At 37.6% G+C, this 18,673-nt stretch overlaps 2 protein-coding genes across 2 annotated transcripts; both read right to left on the bottom strand.

Moving 5' to 3' along the window:
- Positions 1-315: 315 nt before the first annotated feature.
- LOC143556221 (TATA-binding protein-associated factor BTAF1-like) lies at positions 316-1,831 on the bottom strand. The gene is made up of 6 exons (XM_077045605.1): positions 1,780-1,831; positions 1,250-1,344; positions 925-1,142; positions 796-850; positions 636-717; positions 316-542 (listed from the first exon to the last, which is right to left on the bottom strand). Exons 1-6 carry the CDS (start codon positions 1,829-1,831, stop codon positions 316-318), a joined length of 729 nt encoding a protein of 242 aa, XP_076901720.1.
- A 14,821-nt stretch (positions 1,832-16,652) lies between these two features.
- On the bottom strand, positions 16,653-17,953 carry LOC143556222 (F-box/kelch-repeat protein At3g06240-like). Its single transcript, XM_077045606.1, has 3 exons — positions 17,788-17,953; positions 16,828-17,532; positions 16,653-16,780 (listed from the first exon to the last, which is right to left on the bottom strand). Exons 1-3 carry the CDS (start codon positions 17,951-17,953, stop codon positions 16,653-16,655), a joined length of 999 nt encoding a protein of 332 aa, XP_076901721.1.
- Positions 17,954-18,673: the final 720 nt, after the last annotated feature.

An 18,673-nucleotide genomic window follows, 5' to 3' on the forward strand; every position in this document is an offset into this window, starting at 1 on the left:
TAAAGCTTTCAACTCATCACTAACCTTTTCATAGATTTCACGAGCCTCCATACCTTCTTTGCTAAGTTGTTCACCCACCATCTCCCCAAATCGAAGCAAAACTTCCTTGATATCTTTGCAAGACTCTCGATATATCTCATCTGCATCCGTGCTTCTACCTCCTTACCGAATATGGTACACAATTTGTCATAGAAAGGAAATGACTTGTCACGAAAATTCACAGCACCTTTGTGAGACTACAAGACAATTACAAATAAATTAGACTAAAATTTTAAAATCTAAAAAATATATTTTTTAGAATATACCTTCACGTATTCACTCCAAACACTTACGTTTTGAAGAGTTTCTTTGACGAGCACTTTCCCCCTCTGATATGTAACCAGGAACCACATCTACAACAAACTGCTGGACATTACGCCCCGGTCTTTGTAGGTAAAAATTAGATGGTACACTGCTTCCAGCGGGATTAGGTTTATGCATCACAAGATCTTCGTCTCCAATCAAACCTTGTACATCCGTAAACAGCTCACACACATCCAAACCTGCTATCAGACATACAAGTTTAAAGCAATTCAATAAAGAAATTATTTCACGATGCAAATATAGCCAAGGGTAATAGCACATTCACAACTCACCCATCCGCCGCTTTAGGTTTTGCCTTTGTTTGGCTAGTCTTTCTTTCGAGTTGCTGCCAGAATCACTTGCAAGGTCATACTCCTAAAACAGAATAATCAATATATCAAGATTAACTATATCCACAAGACTCTAAGCTAAAAGTTCAAAAAAATACAGTACCTGTCCTCTGGAAGCCAAAAGAGCCCCATGTCCCAACACTTTAGAGAGTTCAAAGCTGTCAATAAAAAATGTCAGATCAATAGCTGAAACAGAGCAAAAAATGGGCGTACGTAAGGGACCAAGAAAAACCTCTGGAATGAAGTGCTAGCACTTATTTTGGGGAGAGATGTTGGCCAAAAAACAACCTCTTCAACAGAACAGTTTATGCAAGCCTCCTTCATCTTTGTCTCAACAAGATTAAAGAGATCAGTCATAGATAAATGCTTGAAACATCCAGCAATTGCTCCAATGGCATGAGCCGCCGCAACTCTGGTATCCCAGTTTTTGCTATGAAGATATTGTGATACCTGAAAAATGCATTAAGCAATAATCAAACCAATTTGAATGCACAACCGCCATAATATGTCCCAAACTAAAAAACAATACTAAAATAAATCAATGCAGTAATACATACCTTACGTAGCAAAGAGCTTAAATCTTGAGGATGTAATTTTGCAATCTCCCCTATCTGGCGAGCTGCAGTGAATCGTGTGGCTTGTGTCGAGTCAGCTTAACAACGGTCAAGAAATACAAGCAGCCAGCATGAACATGAAAAAGTACACATTTTCACTCTACCTTATTTCAAGCTAATATTAACCTAACTCTAGATTAAGCTGCTTCTCTCATACCAAATCCAAATTGTGACATTCAAGTTCCAACCGTTAATTATGTCAATCTGCTGCATCAGATAGTATCACCACTCTAAATCCATCTAAACTATATATATTAATGATTTTTCAACTAAACTCCCATATTGCATGATTAGGCATACATGCATGGCACCTAATCACTTTTTAAACAATTCAAAGGCAAGTCGGTTATGAAACCAAACTATAAACTTATTGCTAAAAACTCATCCGTTTTCCCACAAAATATGCATTTACAATATAATAATGATAATAACAACAATAAGCCTAGAAAAGAAAGATTGCAATAAAAAGATACTCTCGAGTAAAGTCAGCAACCGTTGGAGGCGAGAAGATTGTTGCTGTGCCATATCTCTTAATAATTATACCACTCACAACATTTCTCATTCTACCAAAAACAATAATCTTTCACAATCCTGTCAAATGATTTCATTCCTCTCACCAACACACAATCCTACACCAACCAAAAATTATAAAAAAAATATACAAATCAACATCCAAACCTAAATAATAATAATAAATACATTCCAATCGAATTACACTAGCAATACACAGCATTATCCAATAACTATTAACAATTTCGTTATTATAACGATTGAATCGTTAGCAGTGATGGTAATATACAGAAATAAGAGAAATTGAACGTACCTTAGGGTTTTTTTGTGAATGGAATTGAGAAACCTAATAATAATTAATAATAATAATAATATTAAGTGTGAAGCATTCGATTCAATTGACGGTTATCGGCGTGGTGACGTGGCGGATGTGTGTTACGGTGATGGTGTGTGTGTGTGTGTGTTGTACGGTGAAGATGAAGAACGAATGAGGGTTTCGGGTTATTATTATTATGATGATGATAACTGAGATCGGTTCTTGGATTGGAGATGATTTGTGGGTGATTACAGGCTGCAAGTCGATCGGGCAGGGAGAGGCGTGAGAGAGTGAGGCTGAGAAATGAAACCTGGAAATCCAATTCTCCGCTTTTTGTAGAGAAACAAATTCAGAGAAATGGAAATGGTTTATTTCCATTTCTCACCTCTTTCTTTCATAAACAAACAAGAGAATTCTTTCCAATTCCATTTCTCACCCCTCAATTCCCTCTACCAAACACCCCCTAATTCTCAAAGAGTAAAAATTCCCTAGTATTAGGGTTTCTTCTCACTAACACATGCTCACTAGAAACACTATATGCCTAATTCATGCTGCTGGAGCATAATCATAATCTCCATCATCATCTCCATCGTTCTCTGACAACGCTGGCTCGGGCACATAGTCTTGTAACCGAGCTGATATCAGATAACCGTAGCCATCTGCATTGCTCTTGAATGAACACCCTTGGATTATCTCGGTAACAGGTGACATTTTCTTGAATTCTTGGTGATGTTTAATATTATGGCTTTGGTTTGGAGTGAAAGAAAGTGATGAGAAGACATATTTATGGGCAAGTGATTGTTATTCGATTTGGAGTTCACGTTCATGCACGAGCATAAGTGTGGAGTTATGAGTAAAGGGTGTGTCTTGTATGGTAACACACGAGTGAACACATGTCTATAGTGTACAATTGTTGAATCTGTAAGTACTGGTAGTGAAGCATGTGTGGGTCACATAAGGTGCTGGAAAGTAAAGTTGTGTAAGGAAAGGTCATGTTCTATTTATTTTGTGATAGGGGTGTTTATTTGACCTGTCTTTTCCACACAAAACATGTGAAAAGTTGTATATATATAGCCAAAACTCTTGAAGGCTGAAAATTTGTATATATGCTAATATATCTAAACGTTTTTGTTATGTAGCAATAAGACTTTAACTAACGGTTTTAACTAAAAGATAAATTTAAGAGAAAAATAATAAATAAAATTGTGTGATTGGGAATAGACCCGGCCAATCTCACACTCCTCACGCTCACGCCTGCTAAATCTGGCGAAATGAGATTTGGCGTCTCTCTTTGGCGCTTGCATAATGGTGTTGCATATGTTAAAGGGCAATGTAATATGAGTTGGGCTGTTAATTTAACGTCCCATGTATTTTTATGGAGATTTGGTTATAGAATGAAATGCTTACACATTAGGTAGATTACAATGAGCTATAAATAGCCATTTACAACATACATACAATATGGTAAGGAGAAATCTATGACTAATTCTATGATGAATAATAACAACCACAATAATTGTCTAAATATAACTTTAGGTGAGAATGGAAACACAATTAATATACAATCAATGAGTGGTTTCCTTAATACGCCCCCGCAAGATGGAGGATCCATCGGAGACTCCAATCTTGGATCGAAATTTGTGAAAAGGACCCCGGCTGAGAGGTTTGGTAAGCACGTCAGCAAGTTGATCGGCGGAAAGAATGTGTAGAACCCGTAATGAGCCATTAGTTACCTTTTCCCGAACAAAGTGATAATCAAGTGCCACGTGTTTCATACGCGAGTGATAGACCGGGTTGGCACACAAGTAAGTAGCACCAGCATTGTCACAAAATAATGTTGGAGGTTTAGTTGCTGATAGACCAAGCTCTAATAGTAGATTTTGGACCCAAGATAGTTCAGTTGCACCGTTTGCTAATGCCTTGTACTCCGCCTCAGTTGAAGAACGAGAGACCGATTTTTGATGCGACGAGCGCCACGAGATGATGTTGGAACCAAGGTAGATGATATAGCCAGTTGTGGAACGCCCCCCCGTCTGAAATTCCACCCCAATCAGAATCGGTAAAAGCGGTAAGGTCGATGGGAGACCCGCGGTTTAGAAACAAACCGTGATGAATAGTGCCTTTCAAGTATCGAAGAACCCGCTTTAAGGCTTGCCAATGGAGTTGAGTTGGTGCATGCATGTATTGAGAGAGCTTGTTGACCGCGTAAGAAACATCGGGTAGAGTAAAAGCAAGATATTGGAGTGAGCCCACCAATTGGCGATACGGGGTAGGGTCAATGGTAGGCGATCCATCAACAAGGGAGAGTGACTCAGTAGAGCTAAGTGGTGTAGCAACCGGTTTAGCTCCATCCATTTTAAACTTGGTGAGTAAATTTTGCACATGAGCATGTTGGGATAGAAATAAACCAGTGGTTGTGTTAATAACTTCAATGCCAAGAAAGTGGTGTAGCATGCCAAGATCTTTAATGGAGAATTTTTGGGATAATGTATGAATGATATGTTGAATGAATGAATTGTTGTTGCCGGTTAAGACAATATCATCAACATATACCAAAAAATAGGAGATAATGCCATCCCGGTTATAGATGAACAGAGATGGGTCGACTAAGGATTTGCAAAAACCGAGTTCAATGAGGAATGTGGCAAGTTCCATGTACCATGCACGCGGTGCTTGCTTGAGCCCGTAGAGAGATTTTCGTAGATGACAAAGGTGATTGGGAAGATCTGGATTAACATAGCTCGGTGGTTGAGACATGTAAACATCCTCATGCAAAGTACCATGCAAGAAGGCATTATTGACATCGAGTTGCCGGATGGACCCATTTTGGGATAAAGCAATGGCGAGAACCATACGGATAGTTACAGGTTTAGTGACCGGACTAAATGTTTCAAAGTAATCCTTGCCATATTCTTGAAGGAATCCCTTGGCAACTAGACGTGCCTTGTACTTCTCAACGGACCCGTCGGGGCGCCGTTTGATGCGAAATATCCACTTGCAACCAATAGGTTTGTGTTGCGAAGGAGGGACAAGTTCCCAGGTGGCATTTTTTAGAAGAGCATTAAACTCATTATCCATTGCCTTCCGCCACTCTGGATCTTTTAAAGCTTGATTGTGAGTTGTTGGTTCAAGCGATGAAGAAATTGGATGGAGTGTAGTGTGGTTAATAAATTTGGAGTTATAATACTTGGTATTTGGTTTGCGGGTGCGCGGGGTTAGCGGTGAAGGGGTGGTGGTGGAAGATGTAGGGAGGGATGGTGATGAAGGTGAGGTGGACGAGGAAGTTTGAGATTCGGTAATGTTCTGAGAGTGAGCAAAAGTGTTGGGTTCGGTGGTGTTTTGCGAATGGTTGGGAGTACTCGTGGCAGAAGATGTGTCATGGGAGAATGTGTTGGAGTGTGAGATGAAATAGGAGAATTAGGTTGGATTGGTGTTGGTTGATTGAGTGGGTCTGGTGGTGGGTTTTGTATGGATTGGGTTGGGTGAGTAGGATGAGGTGATAAAGGGGGAGTGGTATGTTGGGTGTTGGAAGCGAACTGGGTCAGTGGGGTAGTACCAAAAAATTGGTCCACATTAGGAATTGTTGAGAAATTGCTTTGAGATTTTAATGGAAATTTAGTCTCAATAAATTCCACATGTCGGGAGTGGTATAGACGTCGGTTGGTGTAATCGAAGCATTTGTAGGCCGATTTGGATGATGAGTAGCCTAAGAACACGCATTGTTCCGAGCGAGGGTGAAGTTTGGATTTTGCATACGGGCGAAGCCACGGATAACATAAGCATCCAAAGGGTTTGAGTTTGGTATAGGTTGTTTCTTTTTTGTAGAGAACTGAATATGGAGAGTTGAAATTAAGAATTGGAGTGGGTAGCCGGTTTATGAGATAAACGGCGGTTTGAAAAGCATGTGTCCAAAATGAGAGAGGAAGGTGAGCATAGTGAAGGAGTGATAAACCGGTTTCCACAATGTGTCGATGACGCCGTTCGGTAACACCATTTTGTTCTGTGGTATGCGGCTGGGTGGTGAAATGAGAAATATCTTGAGCTTGAAGATAAGCGGTAAGACCAATATATTCTCCACCGTTATCGGTGAAAAGAGAAATTAAAGGTGTTTGAAAAAAATTTTCGACTATCAATTTGAATTGTGGAAATAAAATGGAGACATCGGATTTGTTTTTCATTGGATATAGCCAAATAGTCTACAAAAATCACATAATAAGTGAAACCATCAACCGATTTTTCTACCGGTCCCCAAACATCCGAATATAATAATTGTAGGGGTTTTGTAGTAGTAAATGAGTTCATGCCAAAAGAATCCTTGTGACTTTTATTGATGGAACACGAATTACAATGAAAATTGAGTAAATTAAAATGTAAGCCCAGACATTTGGCTATTTTCTTGAGAATCCGAGTACAAGGATGCCCGAGTTTATGATGCCAATCAAGAGGCGATGTAGTGGATACCGCATTTATTTGAGGTTGGGCTGGAAAGTTTGCATAGTAAACATCAAGGTAATTCTCGCCCCGCATTAGTCGTGCCCCCGTTCGAAGATCCTTGACAAAAAAATGAGTGGGAAAAAATTCAACAGAAACTTGGTTAGTTTTACACAATTTTGCAACGAAAATGAGTTTATTTTTGAATTGAGGAACACACAAAACATCTTTTAAGGCAAGAGAGCCTTTGGGCGTATGAATGTGTGTTTAACCAATATGGGTTATAGAAAGAGTGTTACCATTTCCAAGAACAATTTCATCCGGTCCGCCATACTCGGATACGGTATGAAAGGATGCACGATCCGAAACGACATGATTGGAAGCTCCCGTATCAAACATATAGGAGGATGTTGCAACATTAGCAATTGGTGAAGCCTTGCTTTGGGTCATAGAGTTTCCCGTGATAACATGATTATCATGGAGGAAACGGGCAAGTTTGCGGCACTCTTTTGTTTTATGCCCTGCAAAATTGCAAAATTGGCAGTAGATATTGGTGCGGGTATCACGGTTACCATTATTGGAGTTGGAGCCATTAGGCCATTGATTGCGGGATGGTCTGTTGTTGGAGTTGCTTTGCATGTTGCGCCGGTCGGGTGCGGATCTTGAATTAGTCCTTGAGAATTTTTGGGTGAAGTTGGCTGTAGGCATGAGAGGTGGTGCAACAGTGGTTTGTTTAAGTTCCCTCTCAAAGTCGATAAGCTTCTCAAATAGTTCTGGGAATGTGAGACTTGAACCAAGGAGTCTAAGCGATTGTGCAAAATTTTTGAAGTCATCGCCCAATTGGCAGAGAATATGAACCATGAGATCCTCGTCTTTCACTGGGTTTTGAACGAGTGCGAGTTCGTCGGCAATTGACTTCATGTCACGTAAGTATTTCGTGACGGTACGTGTGCCTTTGGGGTTAGATGCAAGTTTGGTTTTTAGCGATATGACGCGGGACCGAGATGGGTTTGCAAAACTAGTGACCAATCGTTCCCATGCTTCCCGGGCGGTGTTGGCCGATGCAATCATCGTTTGAATGGTGGGTGAACAACTGCCTAGAAGAGCTGCCAGGATGATTTGATCCTGCCTGAACCATGGATAGTGGTCCGGGTTTGGTCTGGTGGCTTCGGCATCTAGAAACTCCGCCGGAGTTGGCTTGGTTCCGGTGACGAAGTGAATGATATCGAGACCAATCAGGGTCGAGTACACGTGCTTACGCCATACCGTAAAATTGTCGTCGGTGAGAGTGACGTTAAAGTGGGTAGAGGCCGTGATTTGAACTACTGTGATTGGTGCCATGGAAGGTGATTGGAAAGAGTGTTTGATTGAAAAAAAAAATTGAAGTTGCAGTAGGATCAAGTCTCGTTTGAGATGGAGGCTCTTGATACCATATGGAGATTTGGCGTCTCTCTTTGGCGCTTGCATAATGGTGTTGCATATGTTAAAGGGCAATGTAATATGAGTTGGGCTGTTAATTTAATGTCCCATGTATTTTTATGGAGATTTGGTTATAGAATGAAAATGCTTACACATTAGGTAGATTACAATGAGCTATAAATAGCCATTTACAACATACATACAATATGGTAAGGAGAAATCTATGACTAATTCTATGATGAATAATAACAACCACAATAATTATCTAAATATAACTTTAGGTGAGAATGGAAACACAATTAATATATAGTCAATGAATGGTTTCCTTAATTTTTTCACTACACATAATCTAATAAAAGTTATATGAACTATAGTTTATTATAAGGGTACATATGAAAATAAATAATAGAAATTTATAATTAGGATAATTGAAATAAATTATATTTATATAAAAATCCACTACTAATCTATTATATCTAATGCTCCTTCACAATCCATGTGGAAGAACATGATGTAGGTGTTTATATATGAAGAGCATGCAATCTCACAAAATGAAAATACATAAAGAAAAACTTAAACTAAGCTCAATGGAAGCAAACAACTATGACAACTATGTGAGTAACGCACACATATGTGTCATGGGCATGTAGAGAGTGAGGCGATCGAAGAAGAGAGAGAGTCAGCACACAAGAAGGGATGTAGGGCTAATATAATAAAAAATAGTTACAATAAATCCCAATTAATATAATTATAATAAAAAATAGTTACAATAAATCCCAAATTAATATATACTTTATCTAATTTAAATGTTATATTATATGACGGATTTGACCAATTTTTCCATCGAGGATGTGGGGCGGCGCCCAAGTTTAATGTGTTGGAAAATTGTACATCACTAAATTAATTTAAGAAGTCTCTATCAGCCTCATGCATGCATGTAGTGTCTAGATTTTATATATTATATGGATGTAGAGGACTACAGTGTATTATATCTTTGACTTTCAATACTTCTGACTTTTCTATTTACAAGTTGATTAAAGAATGCTCAGCAATAAGTTCTCTTTTTTAAGTTGATTGATAGTAATATCTTCTTATAAAATTTTTGTCACTAGTACCATTTTTCATCCTATTTTTTCTAATTTATTTTTTATAATTGGATATCTGTTAAAAAACAAATCTTAACTCCGTTAAGTTATTTCCGAACTTCAAACTGATATTTTAGGAGTTTCTGATCGAAATAAGGATACGAGCCGTTTGATGTACAACTTACCTCGAAATGACGAAATGCCAGGGAGTTTAAACTTCCAATTAACAAAAATCAAACTGTTTGGTGCACCGTTTCAAGATAAGTTTTATATAAATTGACTCGTATCCTCTTTACGATCAAAAATCCTAAAAATCAGTTTGAAATTCGAGATTTTTAACAGGGCCCAATGAAAATAAATAGGGTGAAAGGTAAGAATCTTTTTAGGTGGAATTATTATCGGCTAACTGCAAAACGTGGGATTATTAAAATCCAATTTGACTAAGATTTATTTAATTTTGCTTATAATTACATATATGATAAGATTCATTTAATTCCCTTTTGGTTGTAATTACAGGGTATGCTTGTTTGTTTTGTTATATGACAAGAAAGTATGATAATGCAAAAGATTAAAGCAGTAAACTTGATTGAATACTGTTTAATCTCAAGTATCAATTACACGTACACTCACATTTGATACTTTTATCATTACAAATAAGTTATGTTCTACCATATAACATTCTTGACTGAAATGACTACATATCTGCAACATGTGTATAAATGGTGTGATCTTACTGTTTTTCTTTTCAATGAAGTTTAAAAAAAGGCTGAAATACAATTGTCATTGTGGAAGTGGCTTATCATGTTTTGTTGAGCTTATCATGAGCACAATTGTTGTTGATTACAGTACATGTATGGTATATAATACTATAAAAAATATTCACAGAAATATCATGAGCTGTCAGCCTGCTTCAAACACACATACAAACACGTCAACAAGAAAACCAAAATCAAGGAAGACTATTATTGGATATCAGTTGGGATAGTAGATCTTTACTCATAAGCAGGATATGAAATTAATGAAAGTATTTGTTATACAAAGCCTCCAAGGCCACTTATTGAAGATATATCTATATTAATTCTACATCTCCCTATTGTATATAAGCAACATATTTCTGTATCTAAAACTAGGATTTCTCACTTGGTTATTAGACCAAGTATCTTGATCAGTTCAATTAGTTATTAGACCAAGTATCTTGATCAGTTCAATTAGCAATAGGAGCAATACTGCCACCTTCGTTGCCATTGCCTTCTATGGACGCAGCGGGAGCATAATCTCTGTCCCCGTCATCATCATCATTATCGTCGTCGTCATCACCATCAATGGGATGCGTATCATCATATATATAAGCATGATCATGAAGAGTATTATGATGATGACCATGATATTCATTTTCATCATCATAAGGATTACGCATACCATGAAGCATTTTCCCCTTCTTTAGGGACAGAGAGATGAGTGGTAAATACATGTGAGTTACTATAAGCTTTTTCACTCTCAAAGTGACTTATGTTTGGTGAAGATAGGTACATAAACTACTAATAAATAGAGAACTCAAGAATGAAACGAACGCGACATACGAATAAGTGCAACAACTCCTTTTCCATAATGTTCGAGTATCTCCTACCTCCGTCCATAAAAAATTGACGAATATTTTTCTTTGTAATCTCTTTGATTTGCAAACACATAGTGAAAGACTTTTTATTTTGAGATGATGACACAAAGCAAAGAAGGTAGTGATCATGGAAAATTGTGTGTCATACCCGTGGGGAGGTGTGTGCAACTACACGCGAAGTGTGCTGCACGCATGGCAAGTGGGGAGGTGTCGGCAACTACACGCGAAGTGCGCATGGAAAATCATTCTATGTCATTGCTTTCTTGGCACATTTTTATTCACAAGTACACCTACTAGATTGAATTAAGAGTGCTTTTCACAACCAAAAGGAGATTATGTGATTTTGAAATGACTACATGCTGAAAAAAATTTCATATCTTTATTGATCTTATGTAGGTGTACCTAAAGAAGAACTAAAAAAGAACCTGTTAATTATTTTTTCATTTCTCAAGATCAATCAATGTAGTTTATAAAGACCTGGTTTTGCCATTCAAAAGGAGTTAGTGGCGTAACTTGTTGCCTGTTTGCCTTCTATTTCGATATATAGATCAATCTGTAGACTGAAAGAAAATAGCTATCAAATCAAGAAAAAAGAATTGCATGCATACTATATTTGGCATCAAATAGAACCCATGTTATGCTGTATTGACCTTAATAAAATTGAAAAAAATAACTATCAAATCAAAAGCGATAACTCCAAAAATCAATTCATTATTATTTTAAGACATACCCTAAAATATTAAACTAGCTTTTATACTTATTGACTAATTTAAGTCCTCTCACAAGAAGAAACTATGCTAGTCAACACATCCTCAAAGTTAGAGTCAATGCAAGTCTTTCACTAGACACTCAGTTCATGCAGCTGGAGCATAATCATAATCGCCATAATCGTCATCACCGTCTCCCTCTAAGCGACCTAATATAGGTACATATTTGGAACCATGATCATCACCATCATTGTCTCCATTTGCATGATCCTTGCTACACCACCATGGACCAATTGTCTTGCTAATCCGAGCCATTTTTTGGAGTAGCTAGACTTATGATATATGAAATTGAGTTGTGGTTTTGACTTTTGAGTATGAAAATGAGAAATGTTGAAGCCATATTTATGGGCAAGAAAAGGTAAAAAGGAGATCAACACACCGGATTCCTTGAGAAGACGCGTAAGTATATCCATGCATGATTATAAGTGTGGTGTTGTAGATAAAGGGTGTGTATAACATGTGAAAAACACTTCAGGAGACATGTCAGCAGATTAAGCACACTCAAAACAGGTGCAAGTACTAGTGGTGAAACATGAGCAAGTGTGTCTAGTTTGTGCATGAGTGGGTCATAAGAGGAAAGTGCTGAAAAGGAACACTTAGAAAAGGTGAATGAGCATCTCTCTTTTGAGTAAGAAATACTAATTAATTAATTACAACCGAACAATGTTAACTTCTTATCACCATCTGTATATGATTGTATTCAATTCATGTATGTGGGATATATGCATCTAAGCATACATTAACAACTAGCTAGTAGCTAGTAGTTAGTCCACTCTGAACCAATTTAAAGAATAATTTATTATTATTGTGTTATAGTAAGCACATTTTCTGTTAGTTGTTCTCTCTTGACTTCAAATGTGACATTTGTATATAAGTTAGTCATATTGTTAATATTAGGATACAGTCTTGAAATGGCAACCAATTTAAGTATTGTTTAAACTGAATGACCAAAACGGAACCATACCTTAAAACTCAAAAAGAATAACACATTTAGGTAACTTAATTTTAACATTTATAGAATTTATAGAAATTTTCACAATGACGGAACTTGAATACGTTTTGTAGTTATTTTGAGTAAACTGGTTTTCATCCCTGTGATTTGTCCCAATATGTGGTTTTAGTCCAATAGTTTTTTTGTGATTTTTATTCATGCGGTTTCATTTCACCTACAATTAAACCCAAATTCATTAGCCTCGTTAAGTCTGGTCGTTAAACCCATCAGCGTGCCCATTTCCAAAAAAACCCCAGTCCTAATTCGCAAGCCCCCCCTAATGTGAGGGATGGGGTGTATTTGTGGGGAAAAAAAGACAAAACTGCCCCTCACGTGAAGGGCACACCGATGGGTTTAACGACCAGACTTAACGGGATTAGTGAATTCGGGTTTAATTGCAGGTGAAATGAAACCACAAGGACGAAAATCGCAAATTTGAAACTATTGAACTAAAACCATAGATTTGGACAAACCACATAGACGAAAACCTCAGTTCACTCTTACAAAAATAAATAAATAAATAAATAAAATTAAAAAAATAAAATTGAACAACTTTGGTGGAATACTGGAATGGTAAAGAAACTCGTTTACTATTAGGTGACAAAATCCCAAAATATTAATATCACTATCACAAGCTTCTCACATTTATAACCTCTTTTTTATATGTATATATGATAAATGTAATTTTTTTATCTAGTTATTGATTTCTACAGGAAGATTGAATATGAATATACATAAACATACCACATAACTAGTGTCTAAGTACCCGAGCGTGACCCGTAATTCATTAGTTTAAAGCCCGTCTAGTTCGTTTATTTTAGTCTTTCGTTTGTTTCGTTATTTGGGTCAGTCTAGTACATTAAACATTGTTTATGGTTTGTCTAAGTTGTTTGGGCCTGTTTGGGTTAGTATGGTCTCAGTTGGGCCGTGGATGTTTGTTTGACCGTCAAACAAGTTATGGATTGGGAATTTGGGATTAGAGGTGTACAAAACCGGTTTGGTCAACAGCTGGTCAAAACCGGTTCGGTTTATAAACCGATTAGACACAAGATAGGTCGGTCTAGTCACGTCGGTTCGGTTCGGTTTATAAACCGGTTTAACCGGCTTTAAACCGGTTTTAGCCGGTTTTAAACCAGCTTTCCTCAAACCGGTTTGGTCGATCTTAAGGGGAACTGGTCCTGAAACTGGCGGTTGGGTCGATTTGGGAACCGGTTTGGATTAAACCGGTTTTGAACCCAAACCGGTTCGGTCCGGTTTGCCTAAAACCGGTCCCAAACCGGTTTTTTTGTACACCTCTAATTGGGATGATGTCCATGTGATACGTATGGGAGAAATACTATATCACTTCCTAAGGCATAGGATATAATCATGATCACTTACGCATCATTGCATAGTGGTCGTCATATAACGCCAGTGGCGAAACTTAGGCTAAGTCATAGGGTGACCGAAGTCACTGACGGGCTGGGCTCAATACGTATATAAATTTGTGGACAAAATCGTGAAAATTTACTCTACGAAGCGAAAAAATAGGGGTGACCGGGGACACCACTGCCCCCTCATAAGCTATGCACTCACATCTGTATACATGTTATGGAGAGAAAGAATTGTATACATGCAATATTAGATATCATATGTATAAATCTCATGCTATGCTCTATTGTCATTAATAAGATTGAAAGAAAAGAACAAATCAGATAAAAAGGCATAACTCCAACTATCAATTCATTATTATTTCAAAACATACACTAAAACATTGAACTTCTAGTAGTCTTCTACAATCCTTAATTTAAACCCATTGTTAAAAAAACGCATCCTAAAAGTTAGAGTCAATGATATCATTCATGCTGCCGGAGCGTAATCATAATCTCCATCATCGTCATCACTGTCTCCCTCTAAGCGAGCCAATAATATAGGTGCATAGTCATAACCATGATCATGACCTTCAATGTCTCCGTTAGCATGACCACTTCTATTTATACACCAGAACCATGGTCCGATTGTCTTGCTAACCTGAGCCATTTGTTGGAGTGAGCTTATGATGAAATTTAGAGTTGTGGTTTTGAGTATGAAAATGAGAAACTAGAAGCCATATTTATTGGTAAGAAAAGGAATCCTTGAGTATAAGTGTGGAGATATAAGTGAAGTGTGTGTCTAAAATGAGATCCACACACCGGATTCCTTGAGAAGACGCCTATATATATGTATCCATGATTATAAGTGTGGAGTTGTAAGTAAAGTGTGAGTGTAACATGTGAAAAACAATTAAGGGGCCATGTCAGCAGATTAAGCACACTCAAAACAGCTGCAAGTACTAGTGATGAAACATGAGCAAGTGTGTCTACTTTGTGCATGAGTGGGTCATAAAAGGAAAGTGCTGAAAAGGAACACTTATAAAAGGTGAATGAGCATCTCCTTTTCAAATTGGAATACTTATTAGTTTATTGCAACTGAAAATTAACCTCTCAGCTCCGTTTACTCATGGTTTCAATAGGGTACGAGACATAGTTTTATAATCGGGTATGGATTAGGACTAGATTACTAAAACCTGACGCGTACCCGACTTATTGTTAACTCTGCCAGTATAAGCATGTATGCATATTCTTTTTTATTTTTTTAATGGTTCAAAGAAAAGCAAATTTCATCCTAGCTGGAAGGCTTAAAGTAATATTGATTCTGACTTTTCTAGTCTTATTTGAATGTAGGGCCTGACTTTTATGAGCATATAGCTGCTAGTCAAATATTCATATAATGCAATTACATGTTAGTTTTAACTTGTTGAATATGTAATTGAGTGGTGTTCACAATCTGATTTGACATGTTTTAATAAAAAAAAAGTTGTGTGTAAGACTATCTGTAGTGGTGGAGGAGGAAACGCCCTCCTCTTCTTGATCATTGGTTGGAACTTTGGTTGACCAAAGTCAACAAAACCAAGGCGTTTTTCACAAAATACCTAAGCCATATTTGTCTCCTAAAAGCCTCCAAAGCACCCCATGGACGGTGTTTCGGGCTCTATGGGGCTTTTTCTCCTATCCAAAGCGCCGGAAATACCGCCTTAGGGACGCTTTGGGATTTTTTGTGAGTGTGTGTTGAGGGGGGGGGGGGGGGTCCTACAAAGCGCCAGGTGGGACCAATGATGATTGGTGGGTTGGGTTTATTTGTTTTATTTTTAATAAAACAATAAAAATTAATAAGAAGGTAATGATTGCAAGGGGCTCCATCCACTACATCTTTTTATTTGTCAAAAAGCCCCTATAGTGACGTGGCGGCATATAGTGCAAAAAGCCTCGATGGGGGCTCCATCTACCACACAGGGTCTTATAATTTAGCTACAATTTTTGAGGAATGGAAAATCATATATCCATATTCGCTTCGAATTTGATTACTGAACTCGAATTTGGATCGAATCAAATATGAATTTTTCGAATCTAAATCGAATTCTAAACACGCCTTACCACTAAACACGAGACCCCTGATCTCAGCAAGAGCCAATTATTTGGCAATTAAGAATTGAACAAAATCAAAGTAAGGTGCCATGTGAAAGAGATTTATGATTTTAGAACAAAAAAGGCAGAGAACGAGTTTCAAAGGTAACGCCATTGACCCTCTATAGATTAAGGCATAACCCAAATCGACCCATTTGTATACAATAAGTCAAAAAATACCAAAACAAGTTATATGCGTATAGGCAAAACTTAATGGGATGTCCTTCAAGTGCAAAGCAACTAAGTAGCAAATTCCTCATTCTATGTCTATGCTTATACTTGGATTTTTGAAATGCACATGATAAAAAGCCTCACTGCAATAAGAAAACAAATCATAAAAAAACATCAACGACTAAAAGCTTGAACTATGTAAGGCGAACGAACTAGTTGTGCAAGTATCAACAAGCAACTGTGCAACATAAATGGTTAATGTTTTCGCTACTGATTCACTATATAGGTAAGATAAAACAATCTAGTAGTAGACAAGATAAAACACATTTATCTCGAGACACAACTTCATTTAACGCTATGATTGACGCCTATGTCCGGTTAGGAGACATTGAGTCATGGTAGTATGCAACATGACACTTTGGTACACAACTCAAAAGTGACACACATAACATTATATGGTACATATAGGGTGTGCATTTATGATCAAAAACCAAGCAACTGAAAGCAAGAAGTCAATGCAAGAGTTGCCAGAGAAAATAAAAAAGAATGGAGTACTATGTTACTTCACATACTGATTCGGTGACACCAACGTCTCAAGGTATTTCCCTCTGGGAGCGATCTCCATAAGCGTGTCCCTATACTTGTATACCATAGAGGAATATGACCATATCAACGTGTTAGGCTTCTCTGGATTTGTTATGAAAGACATTGTTTGTGAAGCATGAGCCACTTACCATCCGCCATCAAGTGCAACGGTTGCATAAGCCGATAATCAAATGCAACTGTCTCATAAAAGGTTACCACCTTAATCCAATTACCATGACCATCACCATCCATCCTCCACAAGTCAATAGAATGATTCCTGTTCGAATACTTGCGCATCCAAGCATGAATGCAGCCTCTTAGGACAGTGAAACCCAAACATGCCTCAAACTTTCTAAAGGGAGTTTCTGCTTCTGTTAATTTTCCGGTCTTCAGATCGAGCCTCATAACTGAATATTTTTCTGCCTTGTCTTGTTTTAAGACATAGAGTTTATGGTTCAGCGATGCATTGTAATCAGAAACCGAGCAGGATAGACGATGGAACTCCTCAGTTGGCTCAATCTTTCTCCACGAGTCAGATTTCAACGAGTATATATAAACATTAAAAGAGTCGGTTACAAGAAGAAGCTTGTAGTCGTCTTCAGAAGAGACGTAACACAACACGAATACTCTCCCTGAGACGGCCTTATAACATTCTTCATGCGCATTGGTTTTAGATAACGTCTTATAGTCACCGGTTAGTGGATTCCATAAGATTAGCTGAGAGTATTTGAGTTCATACTTGCTATGCTTATCATGTATGCCCACGCACACCAGTCCATTGAAAGACGTTATGATGGTCACGTCCTGAGGACAGTCTACTTCAAATGGAAAATGGCGTTCGGAGGTGAAACCATCTTAAAGTTTTTCACAATCCACGGTGCTGAAGGTGAGTGGTCTTGTAGTATTGGATATAAAGAGTAGTTTGTGGTGGTTTTGGTGGTGGTCTTGATGCATTCTGGCAAACATAGGGGTCGTTAAGAACGAGTATGATCCTTTGGAAACGGACTTAAATCGGATTATCGATTTGGCTGGAGCCCTTGGTAATATGTGACACAACAATATATCATCATAGTCAATATTGCCAATAATATTGTCAAGAATTATGTCACCTGACTCAGTTTCAGCTTCTTTTGTAACAAAAATCTCCAAACCGATGACGTCTTCTTGATTATCACGATTTTCTCTATATTTATTGATCAAAATCTGATACTGCTTTTGTTTCTTTTTCTGCTTCAGTATGTCTCTTGCAGACCTGATCATAACACGCTTATGCATGTTGTCTATGAACAAAGCAGAATGATTGTCTTCAGATCGGAGACTATGGTGGTAATTTTAGGGTTTGTGAGAATCCTGCGTATTAATGATAATAGATATTAGTTGGTTACAAACTTTTATAAGATCACAAATTGATACTCTTGAATCTTGATACTCATATGTAATACTTGTCAAACAATAAAACATTTAAGGCCCATAGGCAAACTTATTGATCGGATATTTATTTAAAAACTACGTTATCATATTTATAGTATAGGATTTCTCACAAAAATAAAGTTTATTTTATAGTTATATTATTTAGAATAATAAAATTGTTATTTAAGTGAGCTAGCCCAAGACTTCATTAAAATGGGGAGGTCTTGGATTATGTCTTATCTGTGACAAAACGACAAAACAGGGGTTTCAGGTTTTGGGTCAGGGGTTTTCTCACCTACTTTCCTCTCGTGAGGGTGGTCTTTGTGTCGGGACTTATGGGACTGATGTACGTACGAGTTTTCCTTCGGGGACATGCGAGCCTAGAATCTCAAGGTTCTATACCTGGGGAATGGAGATGGCCGGGTGGACCAGTGACCCATGGTGTGACCTGCCAGTGATCCAAATTAGCCGTTCGGAAAAATCGATATTTTTTGATAATATGCGAGATGCATAAGACAATGAATAATTGACCAAGTGAATCTGTTATCGAATTCATACTAATATTCAAATGGCTTAAGAACAAAA

The sequence above is a fragment of the Bidens hawaiensis genome, unplaced genomic scaffold, assembly GCF_021521415.1.
Source record: "Bidens hawaiensis isolate Kalapana, Puna unplaced genomic scaffold, B.hawaiensis_p1.1 tig00018484_1, whole genome shotgun sequence".
Taxonomy (NCBI): domain Eukaryota; kingdom Viridiplantae; phylum Streptophyta; class Magnoliopsida; order Asterales; family Asteraceae; genus Bidens; species Bidens hawaiensis.